The sequence below is a fragment of the Rissa tridactyla genome, chromosome 1 (assembly GCF_028500815.1).
Source record: "Rissa tridactyla isolate bRisTri1 chromosome 1, bRisTri1.patW.cur.20221130, whole genome shotgun sequence".
In the NCBI taxonomy this organism is placed as follows: domain Eukaryota; kingdom Metazoa; phylum Chordata; class Aves; order Charadriiformes; family Laridae; genus Rissa; species Rissa tridactyla.
In genome coordinates, this window is record NC_071466.1 from 32,885,234 (window position 1) to 32,899,562 (window position 14,329).

The window sequence follows — 14,329 nt, forward strand, 5'->3', positions numbered from 1 at the left end:
AGATGTGCTTCAAGCAATATATTTCAGTATCACGTGCTCTTAAAGAAGGGCACTTCAGAGAACTCAAGCTTACGGTTCACTTTAAATCACTGTTATCCTCCAGCCAAGTCAATACACTCAGAAAGTTCAATTAATTCCTGAAACAAGGTACACAAAAATACAGTAACAGTAGGAGAGCCTACATATGTTCGAGTGCTAAAGCACTTCCAAACACCAACAACATCCATACTCCTGTCACGTCACGCACTCTGTTCCAAGGAATCATCCCACCTTTTTCCCCAGCAACCTGAATTACAATCTGGAGAGACAGAGAGGGACATGACAGAAACTGCTCTACCTGCCACCACCTTGGCAGAGCTACAGCACGAGCCGCCTTCCTGTGGCTGATCCCTGCGTGCTTTGCACTGCACTGAACTGCTCACACTAAGGCCACCTTTTAAGAATGCGTGGCTTCAGAGGAACATGGATCTAAGAAGACAGCTCAGTCACCCCAACAATTTGATGTTGGAAAAGTAAACTGCAAAGTATGTACTACCTGCAAAGTACATACTATATTGCACCTTGTTCTTCTCTTACCAGCCTCAACTGATTTTTCTTACCCCTAGAATTTATGCTTGCCCTGAAGATACATTTTTGTATAGAACATGTAAACAATAACCAATATCTACAGTAATCTGAATGCACGGGGTAATTACAACATTTGGTTATACAAAAAAATACATATATCTATTTCAGTGAGAGGTAACATCCTCAGATAGAAAGTGGTTCCCGAATGTGAATGATGCTCTTTGTATTTTGCAGTGGAAGGGCAGTCCTCAACAAGCCTCTCAGTGTAGCGCTCTTCTCCATTCCAACTGTTCTTCCTCTTTCCAAACCACCTCCCAGTTAGACAAAAAATTTTTTCTCATGTTTTAGGAAGTGACACTTTTTATCTTATTCTACAATTACATTAACATTAAACTAAGTACACAGTTTGGCCCTATATTTTGGTAATAAAAATGATTTATAGTGAATAATATTCCTATAATCACCACTGGAAGAAGAATCCAGAAACAATGTGTTTTTCAAAGCTTCATTTCATCTTCCAGTTTATCAGTGCTCAAAATATGTGAGCAGTATGAACGTTTTGGAAACATTTTGATTCTTTGAATGTTTTTACTGGAAGTCTTAAAAACCCAATTAATTTTAAGAGGTTCTATGTTTTCTTCACCAGATCTCTCTCAGTTCTTATATTTCAGCAGGGACTTCACAACAGTTTATACTTGCACACAAACTGTGCAACATTATCCAGTACCACCAATGTATAGTTTTTACACTTTTCTCTTAGAAGTGAAGCTCCATCTGTCATCTGTTCCCAGTAAAAGACTGCATGATCTGCTATCTCCACTGTATCTGCCAAATAGGACAAGCTAATTGTAAAGAACTGAGATTTCCAGCACTGGAGATTGTCAACGACTGACTCCACAAAGGACATTCTGGTAACAGCAAGAATAAGCAAGCAAATAAGAGAGGTCACTATAAATCTGCGCGAAAAGACCGAGGGAATCTTGAATTTAAGAGTGTTGTTTTCCTGAGGCAAGGAAAGTTTGTCCACATCAACTAGTTTTATTCCATTCCACTGGCTGGTATCAAAGCTCTTCATTGTAGGGCTGATGTCCACGCTGGAACAAGGTAAAGGGGTTTCTTTGAGCACCTTGATTTTTTCCCTGAACTCCTGCATCTGTTGCAGAAATATAATGGGTTCAGACACATCTTTGAAGGCCTCTGCGATGTTAAAAGCCATCCGTTGCTCTTGCAGAATTGTGTTCAGTTTATTGATTTCTGGATCATAGGCCTGCATGACTGCAAGCTTCATGGTCTCAAAGTCAGAGAGAATCTCATTTCGTTTCTGCTCCAGCGTGTGCTGCAGCTTCTCAAAGAACTCCTTCACTTTGTCAGAATCTTTGGTCAGCATCTGCAGAGCTTTCCTCTTACTGGTTTCTAAGGTATCCAGCCGCGAGAGGGCATCTCCACAACGCCAAGTTTCAAAGCCCTGAAACAGGGTTTCAAAAGCCCGCTTCTCCTGGGAATAAGCTTCTTCAATAGAACAGAAAACATGCTTTGTGTGGTCACCACGGGTGGCACAAACCCCACAGATCAGCTGCATGTCTGTCCGGCAAAAAATGTTGAGGGGTTGCCCGCTGTGCACTTTGCACACAGGCATTTTCGGAGTCACTTTGATTTTGTTATACTTCTCCACAATACCTTTCAGGGAATAGTTGACCTGCAAGCTGTTGACTCCAGTAACAGGAGTTTCCTTCCTGCACGTGGGGCACTTGAAAGGGGATGGCCTCCAAAGCACATTCCGCACATTTCCTTCAAGGATTCCTTCCAGACACTTTCTGCAGAAATTGTGTGAACAGGGCAGGACACGAGGATCATCAAACAGGCTACAGCAAATGGGACAGGTGAGATCTTCCTCTAGGAGCTCCATCATATCCTAGAAAAGAGAAGAAAGATGGTAACAAAACTTACAAAAATTTATTTCTCCTCCAGAGAAACCATGCAAAACCCAATCTCCACCTGAGACACATCTCAGTAACAAAAGGATCTACTTTTTTCTCCACTATCCTTAAGACAGAGCCTCAGCTGGGTTTTTGCAGCCAGTCCAGTTAGCTGTGGTATCTGGCCACCAGATGGCAGGCACATGAACAACGCGGTGTCCAAGTGAACCACGTTTGGATTCTCAGCTAGAAATGCAGGAAAAGATGGCTTGCCAAACCCAGCAAGGACTTCGAATGAAAATAACTCATGTGCTCATAATAACAGTTCAACACTTACATCTTTCCTCACTGATGCAATACCCAGAAACTGGATTTTCACAAAAGATACCCAGCCGATACACCCTGCTAAGATTTGATTACTCTCTGGTTGTTTAACTCATCCAAACCTCACAGTTTCAAACCCCTGCACTGCTACCGTAAGAAGGCAGTGTTACAGGTGACTGAAAAAGCCCAGCTTCAGAATTTCTTCAGCTACAGAAGATGTGATGTGGCTCTTTGCTCTACCTGCAAAGCCAAAGGAGAGTCACCATTCACTTAAAAAAGTTACCTTTTCTCTTGCTCCTGCAATATTTGTAAATAACCAAGTGACCGTATTCGGCACAAAGTTAAAATACTTAAAGGACCGCTGCCCATAATCCTTGATAACTCATCATGAAACAAAACTGTTAACCATTTTCACTCATTTGCAATCTCTATTTCCAATTCCATTCTCACAGCATTCATGCCTTGGCAATTTCTTTTTGTGGACAGCACCTACAGAAGAGGATTTATCATGTAGCCCTTTCTACTGGGAAGTCTCAGCGAAGTGATCCAGCGCACTACCCCCCCAGTGCCTCTAACCAAAGCCAAGTTCTCAGATGCAGACACCTTATAACTTATAGCATGCTCTAAGAAAACAAATTGCTAATAAAGACCAAAATGGGTGACAGTTTGTATCAGCCAAAACTCTCACTTAGTTTTGAGCTATAATTAGAAAGATGCTTCCCTTGAATAAATTCCTTCCGTATTATACAATATGTATTTGTATATATATATGTAATAAAATTATAAATTAAAAGAGCCAACACAGAAAAGAGCATCAAAGTACTGCTGTGACAGCAAGGCATATGAATAAGCTCTTTTAATTAGTTTTGATGTTATTACTAAGGTTTCTGTCCCCTCAACGAAATATAAAGTGGTGTCGTGGGAGCCAAGAGGACAGCTGCAAGGGAAGATCCATGCTGCACAGGACAAGAAGAGCAATAAAATCAATACCACTGATTCAAGGAAAGCAAAGATCACTACAGGGAAGAAAGGCGAGGTCAATTCTGAGTTTCTTTCACAAGAGGACCGATACAGTCCCAGCTAGGCTTCACAGGAAAAGCCATTCTTGAGAGGCATAAGCAAACCTCCCATGCCTTTCCAGTGACGAGGAGGAGGGGTATTCTCCGTGCTTGTTTGAATAAGGAGAGTTTGAAAAAGTTGCCAGCTTTTCCACTCAGTCTCAGGACTAAGGTCATCAGGCAGAAGGTGGCACCTTTACAGCTAGGGACAATGCCCCAGAGAAAAGGTCTAATGATTCCATTTACCACCTAAGGTTTCCTGTAAGACCACAGACCCCATTCAGAAACTTCATTTTCTCTGAGAAGAAAGTAATTTTGAAGCATCTCTCAATGCTAGAACAAGCAACATTTCTCTTCCATCCTCTTCCTACTGCTAAAAAAATGGGATGACGGGAAGACAATGATTTTTCCCCTATACTCCTGCTCTTTCCAACTTGTCCTCACAGCTTTTAGCCACAATAGCAGCACAAAGATCAGTTTTGCTCTTAAGAGGACAATAACTACAAAACTAAAATGACAGTTCTCCATCTTTTAGTAAATGGAAATTCACAGTGCAGAAAATATTTGCTCTGGTCTGTCTCCTTTACCAGGGGGAATTTTACTTCTTAGTTAATGGGAGCTGGAAAAACAGCTTTGCATGCCTGACAGTGAGGACTGCAAACCACTGCAGAAAATGCTTACTACAACATGTTCCATCAAAATTGCAGGACAAACACTGAAGACTTTCATGCTCCTAAAAATACAAAATACATACACAAAAACGTTTCATGATCCAAATAAAACTGTCCTGTTGCATTCCAACCCCACTTATCCAATTAAATAATTATGCTTTATAAATATAACAGCATTTCAAAACCATTATATGGCATCATTAAAACCCCCGGGTTTTAAAAAAAGCAATGGGCAAGTCTGTGAGCTTTTTTTTTTAGCAGTAACACCGAACAAAAAAATACTGAAGACTTGTATGACTGGTTGGGACAGCTGAACTTCTGTCTTCTTTAGGACATTAATTTCACAGAGTAAGTTGTCTGTGGATTGAAACATCCCTTTGTAGTAGCACCTTGGGACATGCAAGAGGAACTACAGCAACATTTCAGCTTCTCCATTGGGAATTTCTCTGTGTAACTTCTGATGCAGGCTTGGATGGCCCACTTTTCTTCCTTTACCTGAGCTACATAAACTCTCTGGGTACAAACCCAGCAGATGTCACCCATCAGAAAGAGCAACATGCACAGTTCTATCATTAGGAATAAGAATGGCAAAACAAATCAAACTATAAATGCAAAACCAACCGCAATAGCTTTTTCCCACACTCCAGAAAGAAATGCATTTAGCATGCTTCTCAGCACTGAAGTTGGTTTATCAGCCAGCAGCGGGCTGAAAGCAAAACCAAAATTTCACCAAGCTTCAAACAAAACAAAAAGATAGCTGCTCTTGAATTACAAGTTTCCTGTAATGGCGTGTAAATATTCTAAATAAAACTTGACCAGGTCAGACTGCATTTCCACAAGCAGCTAAGCTAGTCAGAAGAGGTCTCATCTCCCTTCCCCGCCAGGACCTCCTATGAGCAATTTCACCAGCGTTCTGTCAGACTGGGGTGTTGAATCAGCAAAAAAAGGGTCCCGTACAGGTAAGGCAGGAGGAAGGGAGATGGGAGCTCCTCCTTCCAGCAGCGATGATCTTTAATCTTTACTCTGCTCAACCTATCGAGAGGAAACACAACCTAATGGAGGGTCAGAGTAGACATTTTAACACGGAACAATTGACCTCCAGGTGCAGTAGGTACCCAGGAGATGAAAAAGAGCTGAGGAAAGTGGCCATGCTTTAAACCTGTTATTTCATGGCCAAAGTTTTTTCCAGGACCACGAGGTAGATCCAACACGTTCAGCCTTCGGAAAGCTAGAGAGGCCTGGAGAAATACGCAATCCGGGTTCAGTGCAGCCACAGCCCCACAAATACCGTGTTTCATTGACACGGTCTGACAGACTGCCCAGCGCAGGACACAGGGGCAGCGCCAACCCATGCTCCTGCCATCGCCTCCTCGTCCCTCTGCCCAGGCAGGCGCTCCCTCCCTGCCTCTGGTTACAGCCTCTCTCCTGACGGGCGGAATCCCCGACACCCGCATAAATGATGGCTGGTCCGGCCGCACTCCCCGGGGGTCGCGGGGGAGCGGCCCTGAGAGCCAGCCTGAGCCTCGCAGAGAATAACGCGGCAGCGGGCCTTATGCAGGAGCGGGGCTGCGAACGGAGCTAAGGGCGACGGCCGCAGCAGCCCGCCGCCTCACAACGCCGCGGCCTTCACTCGCCCAGCCGGGCCTGCCCCTCCTGCCGCCGCCGCCCCCGACCCCCCCCCTACTCACCACGCCGGGCCGGGGCTGCCGGGCAGGCCGGAGAAGCGGGCTGCCTCGTCCGCCCACACCGTCCGCAGCCACCGCCCCCCTCCAGGCCCGAGGCCGGCGCTCCCGCCCCTTCCCCCGCCGCCCGGCCCGGCTCGGCTCGGCTCGGTCCGGCCCAGCGCCCCCCCTCTCACCTCGGCGAGCTGCGGCGGCGCGGTCAGCGGCAACGGGCGATGCCAAGGGCCGCCATCCGCCGGCCGCCCCGCCGCACGCCCCTCCCCGCCGCCGCCGCTGCCGCTCGGCCCAGGAGGGGTGGGCAGGCCCCGGCCCGCAGCAGCGACCGGCCGGGAGCTGCCGCCCGCCGGCCGGGACGGCGTGCGCCCACCCACCTTGGCCGGCGGCCGCCGATCCAGCCCCAGGGCAGGAGCCGCTGCGGCTCTTCCTCCTCCGCCTGTGGAGAGGCAGGGAAAGCCCCCGGGGCTGCCGGGGGAGAGGAGCGGGCGGCCTGGCTGCCGGGCGGCGGCTGCTGCTGGCCTCAGCCGCTGGCCTCAGCCTGCAGCCCAGAGCGGGCCGCCTGTGCCTGCGCCCAGAGATTTACGGGTTTCTGTTGTTCATTAACTCTGCTAAATTAGACTTCAGACTGCAGCTCAGGGGTGCGCGTGGCGCAGCCTAAGGAGGAGCGCTGCTGGGTAGCAATCCCGCTGAGCGTCTTCCACCTCCCGAAAGCTTTTATTAAAAAACCCCATCATTTTAGCCAGATATCCTTATGTGCTTCGTAAAAGGATGGAGACACATTTCTGTTTGCTTTAGCGCACTGGCTGTACCATTTCCTACTGGTGAGTCTTGCGGAGTGTAACGCAGCCTGTCAGACCTGCAGGTTTCACACAGTGACACCAACTCGTCCCAGGGAGACAGATGGAGCAGGAGGGATCCCATGTCCGCCTGGGAGGACCCTCTAGTTACAGGTCTGTGAAAATGGGGCTGAAAGTGCCCAGACTACAGAGAAACTTTGTAGTTCTTAACTTTTTTGCAGCCCTTCTTACAGTTCTCAGTCAACATAACAGCTCCCGCATCAAAGCCAAACTGAACTTACTTTTGAGTTAGACGTTGTGAAAGCCTACATCAAAAGCTGTTCCAAAACGCACGTACTCTGCCTCCCGCATCCCTATCACTCCCTGCTCTTCACTCACCCACTGCAGTCACGTCACTCATCAGCACAGAGGAGACGATTTGGGACTACCCACATATGTAACGTCACAGGCTAGACCCTATTCCTATCCAATGAAGCTCCCTCTTCCAGTCGTTCAAGAATCTAGATTTCAAAAGCCACTCAATAACATGCCAAGGCTGTGGTTCCCCAATTTACTGCAGCCAGAAGAGGAAGAGCACTCCTCTTCCTTGCTTTCCCTCCTCCTGCCTCCGTCTGAGCTGGCCTGCCCTCTCAGCTGGACTCAACAGGAACAGTTGGGCCAAGGACAAATATTTTCAAAAATCCCCTTCGGAGTGCTGTCACACTTGTGCATTTCATCCACTATCTACATGGGAATGGTCCCATAAGGTTGAGCTGCTGCTCTCTTTGCCCAGAGAAGCTGTGGATGCCCCGTCCCTGGAAGTGTTCAAGGCCAGGCTGGATGGGGCTTTGAGCAGCCTGGTCTAGCGGGAGGTGTTCCTGCCCATGGCAGGGGGGTTGGAACTGGATGATCTTTAAGGTCCCTTCCAACCCGAACCATTCTGTGATTCTATGATTCTAGGACCTTTAGGTTCACTTCAACATTCTGCTCGTTTCCGCTTAATTGTCCGACATCTTCTTTGCCACTTATTAAAAACAAGTAATTCTAGGTAGTTTCTGAAAAGCGAGGGCATAATCCACTCCTCAGCTACCCAAATTGCATTCAAGTGATATCCCAATGCTTGCGCATTTATGCCTTCCAAATACTCCTTGTCTTTGCTTTCCCAACAGCCATTTTTATATCAAGAATTTCCTGATTCTAGTAATCTCTTTAATTTTATGGTTAAAGATATTAACAGCAACATGGCGTTTTAGATTCCTCACTCATTCTAAGTTCATATATTTCTCGTATAACGTTTTTCCTGGTACGTTTTTAAGAGTACATTTTATTCTCCATCAATTCTTTGGGCTGTCCCCTTATAAATTCAGAAGCAGCTGTATGGGCATAAGAGTGGACGCCTGCCCACCTGGGATATCTCCTTTTTATTAGGACCATCTGAAAATGTTCTTGTCCCTCCTTGCCTGGGCTTTCTCCTGCCAAAGATGAAAGCTTCAGCTTCTGGGCAAACACAGCACAGGATTTCTGTGCTTGGTGCATAAAGGCAGTACCACGGCTGTCCCGCGCGTGATCAAATACAATTTGGGCATTCTATCTGATTGATATAGTTGCACACAGCCATTTTGCACACATCTAAGTCCATCTTTCTATACTATCTAGCTACATAAACGGCCTCAAGTTGCACCAGGGGAGGTTTAGATTGGATATTAGGAAAAATTTCTTCACCGAAAGGGTTGTCTAGCACTGGAACAGGCTGCCCAGGGAAGTGGCTGAGTCCCCATCCCTGGAGGTATTTAAAAGACGGGTAGACGTGGTGCTTAGGGACATGGTTTATAGTGGTGGACTTGGCAGTGCTAGGTTAATGGTTGGACTCCATGATCTTAAGGGTCTTTTCCAACCTAAATCATTTTCTGATTGTATGATTCTATAAGCATTTTGTAAACATTTTGTTTATAGAGGTTTTTCAATAGGAGTTTGCTTATGAGCTTGCCCTCCCACATCTGAGAGCAGAGTGTCTTCCTGAAGCAGCATCAGAAACCATTTGTCGAAGCTTGAGGGAAAAGTTCTGGCTGATGGAAAAGAGCATTAGTAGGTCTGTGGCAGTATTTCCCTAGGGAAACCTAGGCTCAAAGGAGAGGCCCAGATTGAAGGGAAGTGTTAGGATAACTGTCAGCCATGGGAGAGTTCAAAATACAGGGGTAGAAGTTTGAAAGGAATTATAAAATAGTGGCAACTTCCAGCTTTACGAGACAAACATCATGCTTGTTGTAAAACAAAGGGATTGCACCTCCTGTCATCTTTAAACTAACAGAGAGAACCCAGATAGTGGCTCTTCTACTACGATGGGATTTCTGAGACTGAAGCTGCATGCTGTGGTTCATCGGCGACCTCAGACTGACTGCTACTGCCCGCCTCGCCTGTACCAGCTCTGCCAGCCTCGGCAGATGCTTTACCGAGCTGACTCAACCCACTAAGCCAGCAGAACACTATTCCCTTTTCTATGCCTGGGTGAGTTTTCTGCTGATTCAACAAGCTAAATCAGTTCAGCGCAAGATTAGACAATCATCAGGTCTAACATCAGAGGAGTGAAGAAAAGAGGAACAAGATTTTTCCCTTTCTGTGGAAGCAAGCCATTAAAGTGACTCAAGCTGTAACAGGTAATTTTACCCTGAGAGGTAGATTCACAGGGGGTTAAGCCAAGCGGAGACTGTGCTACTGGCAAAAGAGATAATTCCATCCTTTTCCCTTCCCTTAGTCATGCTTTCCTGATGTCTTCTCTCCGCTGGCTCCGACATTCATGCGGCCACATGTTAGGCTAGATCCGTTTGCCAACAGAGCTGAAAGCTAATCCAGTTTAAAAAAAAAAAAAGTTTTCAGCAGGATCAATTTTGGCAGCCAGATGATCCCGCAGCCGAACAAACACCAAAGCCAGGATGAGCCAGCGAGAGGGCTGGTGTCGGTGGCAGCCGGCACGCACGTCAGCATAAACCAGAAGTTCCCCCCCCGGCCATAATTTCACAAATGCTTTCAGCCAGCTATTGCCAGCCCCGCTGCCAAAAGTAACACAGCCTTGCCCTTCGGCCACACCAGCTGCTCATTCCAGGCCCCAGGCACCCCCTGTGCTTTGCTGGAGATGATGTCTAGCACAAAACCGATCGATAAATGTAGCTGGAGTTAAAAACAGCTTCCCCCCCCAAGGTTTGTATGCCCCATCAGTAAGGCTTTTCTGAAGCCATGCTAGCAGAGACTGTAATTTTTTCCTAGGGTGAAACACCAAGGAAAAGAGGTGAGTTGAGGGCATTTTCCAGTCTTATCCTTGGCTGCAAGCCTGCCTTTTACTTCCCACTGAAGGAGGTTAAGGTTTCACGTCCTGTTGCAGAGGTGTCAGAGCACACACGGAGTACACTCCGGCATCGGCACAGTGACTTGTTGAAGCACGCTGCTTTCTTCAGCTGTGCTGATGTGAGCATACCCTCAAACGGAGAGGGACAATCTGAGATGTACGATGTATGTAGTTGCTGTAGGGACCTAAATACAGAAATAAATCTGCAAGAGCTTTGATGCCAATAGCAGCTTGGTAAGAGGATGCTGTAAGATAACACAAATAAAGGAACTATTCAAAACAGCTCCGTTTATCAAACACCTTCCTCATGTATAAAAGTTTCACAACTATATCATATCTGACTACATTTCTTTTCAACAGATACATCTGGACTATATTAAACACTCCAAACGAGGGATCAGAGAAAGCAGTTTCTTGTTATTGTTCCATAAAAGCTACTTTTAATACGCATTGTAGAAATACCAGGCATTAAAAATCCATGAAGGATCGTCAGCGATTGAAATGATCAACTGCTGTTTTGAGGTCTGAATTCAGAGACTGCCTTGATATCTGCAGGGTGTCCGATGACTATTTTAGCAGTACTGAAAAGCTCTGTAGTTTTACACACAGAATTTTGACCCACACAGTTAACTAATATTTAACACTTCGCCAGATTTTCCTGCGGAGTGGGGGGGAATCAATGATGAATTCAGTTATCTCTTTAGTGTAATCCTATTTATTTACAAAGAATGTACAGCCACGTCCCATTTCCTTGCACGCAGAGGAAGCAAATGGGAGGGAGCACTGTGCGGCAGTCCAAGTTTGCTGCTCTAGCCAGGATGCCTGCCCAGAAGAAGCTGTCCCTTGGCTTTTTCTCAGGGCCATGCACCACTGCTTCTCCCACTGTCTGCTGGCTCTCGCATGGTGTTTCCGGTCCCGGACATGCACACAGGCAAACACAGCTGCAACCAATCTGTGCTCTTGCTGCCGCGTTCACAAGCAGTCCCTCGAGAAATCTCTCTGACTTTCCCCAAATTAGTGCTTGCTCATACGAGTTAGCTCATCTTAGTGCTTGGCCATGTAGCCCTGTGCCGTGGGCAGCGGTTTCTAGTTTTTAGCTATCTTATGCCATAAAAGAACTTAATTGCTCCTTCCTGAACAAAGCATGGCCAGCGTGCCCCTCAGTTTTAATGAGGTTTGTGACTGCCTGTAGATCAAAGCTTTGCTCCGGTGGGTTTTGCTTATATTGCATAAAGAGGAAAGGAAAAGTGACCTCCAAAGTAAATCAAACAATAAGGAACAAGATTAATTTTCATATACCATTTCTTCTATGACTTGGCAGGCGTCAGATTAACTGAAGACTTCCTACAGAATGTTAATCCTCACAAGAACACATTATAATGAAGATTTCAAAAGTACAAGCACAACCTGTTTTTCATCTGAGACCTTGTCTGTATCATCTTCCAAACCACAGGCCTGACCCTGGGAGTGGAAGGACTGCTTTCAATAAACAAACCTTGATTTTCCAGTCCTGCACCATCATTTACTTCTGGTGCAAGTTGCATGGAGACGTTCCGAAATCCATTCCAGCATATTTAATAACTACTTTTTTCATTGGTTTTCACAGGTGTAAATGCCTCCACAAAGCTCATGGCAGCAGAGAAGCAAGTCCCAGCGGTTTTTACTAGGAAGGCAAAGAGGAATTATTTTTCTGAGAACTGATTAGCCGTCTTGTATTACATGCTGTAACAACGGGAGACAGTTCCCTTCTCTCCCACGAATTTGGCGATATCAGGCAACCTTTCTGAAACAGACTTGTCCGCAGCCAGTAGATCTATTTTGCAGGGCTAGTGAGAGACAGTTGTATTTTGTGAATGAAGCTCTGAGCTAGAGAACAAAACAAGTCAATGACTATCGTTTTCTTTCAGCAGGACCTCCAAATACGGCTCCATTTATGAAATGGATGGGACTGGTCTTTTTCCTGTTCTTCTAACATGGCTCCCAGACAAAATGTCTCTGCAGCTACTGTTCAAGGAAATAAAGTTAAAACCCTGTGAGCAACAAACATGTTTAGGCATGCTGAGCATAATTTTGCTTCCAGTGTGGGAGGGTCGTAAATACTTGGCCTCCCCAGTGAAACAAATGCACATTCAAGAAAGGCAGAGGCTGAATTAACCCTTCGTTCCCAAGCACAATTATACTTCTAAATATTGGAGCCCAGATCTTCATTTCCTTGGGGAAGTTCTTTGTGCCCTGTAAAAATTTTGGTGTTCAAATATGCTCTAAACAGGCTGATAAGCACATTACAAACACGGTACCGTCCTGATGGAATTGCTCACCTCATCCTCCAAGAAAGGCATATGAATAAGCCATGTTTCCTACCAGATGATGAGCTGACTTTTGCCTTACTTCCACCGGACCAACGCTGTTACCTGCTTGATTTTGTCTGGCTCTGGAGCCTTCACGCAGGGCACGCGTCCACCTTTGCCGCTGTTCCTGCACGACCCATTGTGACACCAAGCTGTCAGGGTGCTCAGCTGCGGGGCTCTGCACCTGGAGGGAGATAGGACGGGTGCAGGGATGAGAGCTGCACTGACCTTGGTCCCCTGAGGCTTCCTGCCCACCGAGCACATAGGCACTGGAGTCAACGTGCTCCAAAGCAGCACCGGCAACTTTTCCGAGCTCTGGCATGCACTTTACCCCGTGAGTGCTGCAGTCTGCTGGCCTGTAAAACCAGCCTCTCAAGTTAAGAAAGAAGTGGAGCAGGAAACTGGCAGCGAGGCACAGCCAGCCGCTGCTCCCCAAAGCCCCATCCCCTTCAGTCCAACTGATTTGGCAATGCTGACTTCATGTGGCAAGATGCATTTGCTTTCCCAGTAAGAAACGACTTATTGGAGCACAGAGAAAAAAATGGGATGGGGAGTCACTTGGAGGTTGAGCCTCTAAGTTTTTTTCTATTTTTAAATATATTAACATTTGTCATTTAGCATTTACTGTAACAAACCCGCAGTGTGTGACAGACAATAAAAATCCCGCAGCGACTTAAATGGGACTAATTATGTGAACAACAAGCTACCAATGAGAATCATGATGCCCTCCATACGAAATAAATAAACATCAGTTTCCACCTAATATTTACTTCTTAGAAGTTCAAGACTAATCCCATTTGGCATATTTTAAGGAAGTGAGCTCTTGACCCCAAATGTTTATAGGCTGTAACAGTAAGTCCAATAAAAGAAAGGAAGCATATTTTAAAGCTGCTCTTAAAATCAGATTGGTTTTAGGCACAATTTTGAGAAAGACCGCGTTTCACCTCATGTTTCAAGTACAGGGGTAAGTGTGACTGATACAGCCCATTCAGACCAGTAACATATTTCTTGCTATGAAGATTTCTTTTAACAAGACTTTTTGAATATCCACTTAACCCCCACCCCCCCAGACAGATAACATTGTGCCACATGGGTTACATTAGTTACATCATATTATATACTGTAATAAAATGCTAAGGGAGCTTTCTAGGTGAAATGCAGCAAAATAAGACACCAGCTGAAAATCATGAGAAACAACAATTTCATCCCAAATTGGTTTGGAGATAAATAAGCCTTTAAATATATGTCTTTAAATGATCTGCTGTCTGCAAAACATTCTAGATCAGCAGTTTATGGCACAACATTTGTTGGATATTTTTCTGTAGATAAATAAAAATGTGAAGTAGGTACAGGTGGGCTTCTATAGCCATGTTATCACTATTTACTGTATTTGTTGGAGCCAAGTTTGTGGCCCCTGTTCTGGATGCTCTGTGCTGTAGGGACTGCTCTATGGCCTTTGCTAAAGAAATACTTGTGTAACCCGAGGGCCATAAGTCAAGCTACAGCTTTTTAAATTACATGGCATTCTGCCTTTACGAAAGGGACACAAAGCTGGTCCCAAAGCATGTTTTGCAAAAAAATGATAAGCGCAATGATAGCATGCTGGCTTTTCACTGTAGCAGTCTTTATGGTTGAGTTTGACTGTTTGTC

General features: G+C 45.7%; 1 protein-coding gene across 3 annotated transcripts; it reads right to left on the reverse strand.

Moving 5' to 3' along the window:
- Nucleotides 1–1,243: 1,243 nt before the first annotated feature.
- Nucleotides 1,244–6,765, reverse strand: TRIM13 (tripartite motif containing 13). 3 transcript variants are annotated; one of them, XM_054217675.1, is made up of 2 exons: nt 6,590–6,765; nt 1,244–2,479 (listed from the first exon to the last, which is right to left on the reverse strand). In XM_054217675.1, the coding sequence occupies exon 2, from the start codon at nt 2,474–2,476 to the stop codon at nt 1,247–1,249; it is 1,230 nt and encodes a 409-aa protein (XP_054073650.1). In that variant the 5' UTR covers nt 2,477–2,479; nt 6,590–6,765; the 3' UTR covers nt 1,244–1,246. The 3 variants fall into 3 exon arrangements, with proteins under 3 accessions (XP_054073650.1, XP_054073641.1, XP_054073660.1); XM_054217666.1 differs by lacking the exon at nt 6,590–6,765 and adding an exon at nt 6,395–6,512; XM_054217685.1 differs by lacking the exon at nt 6,590–6,765 and adding an exon at nt 6,225–6,294.
- Nucleotides 6,766–14,329: the final 7,564 nt, after the last annotated feature.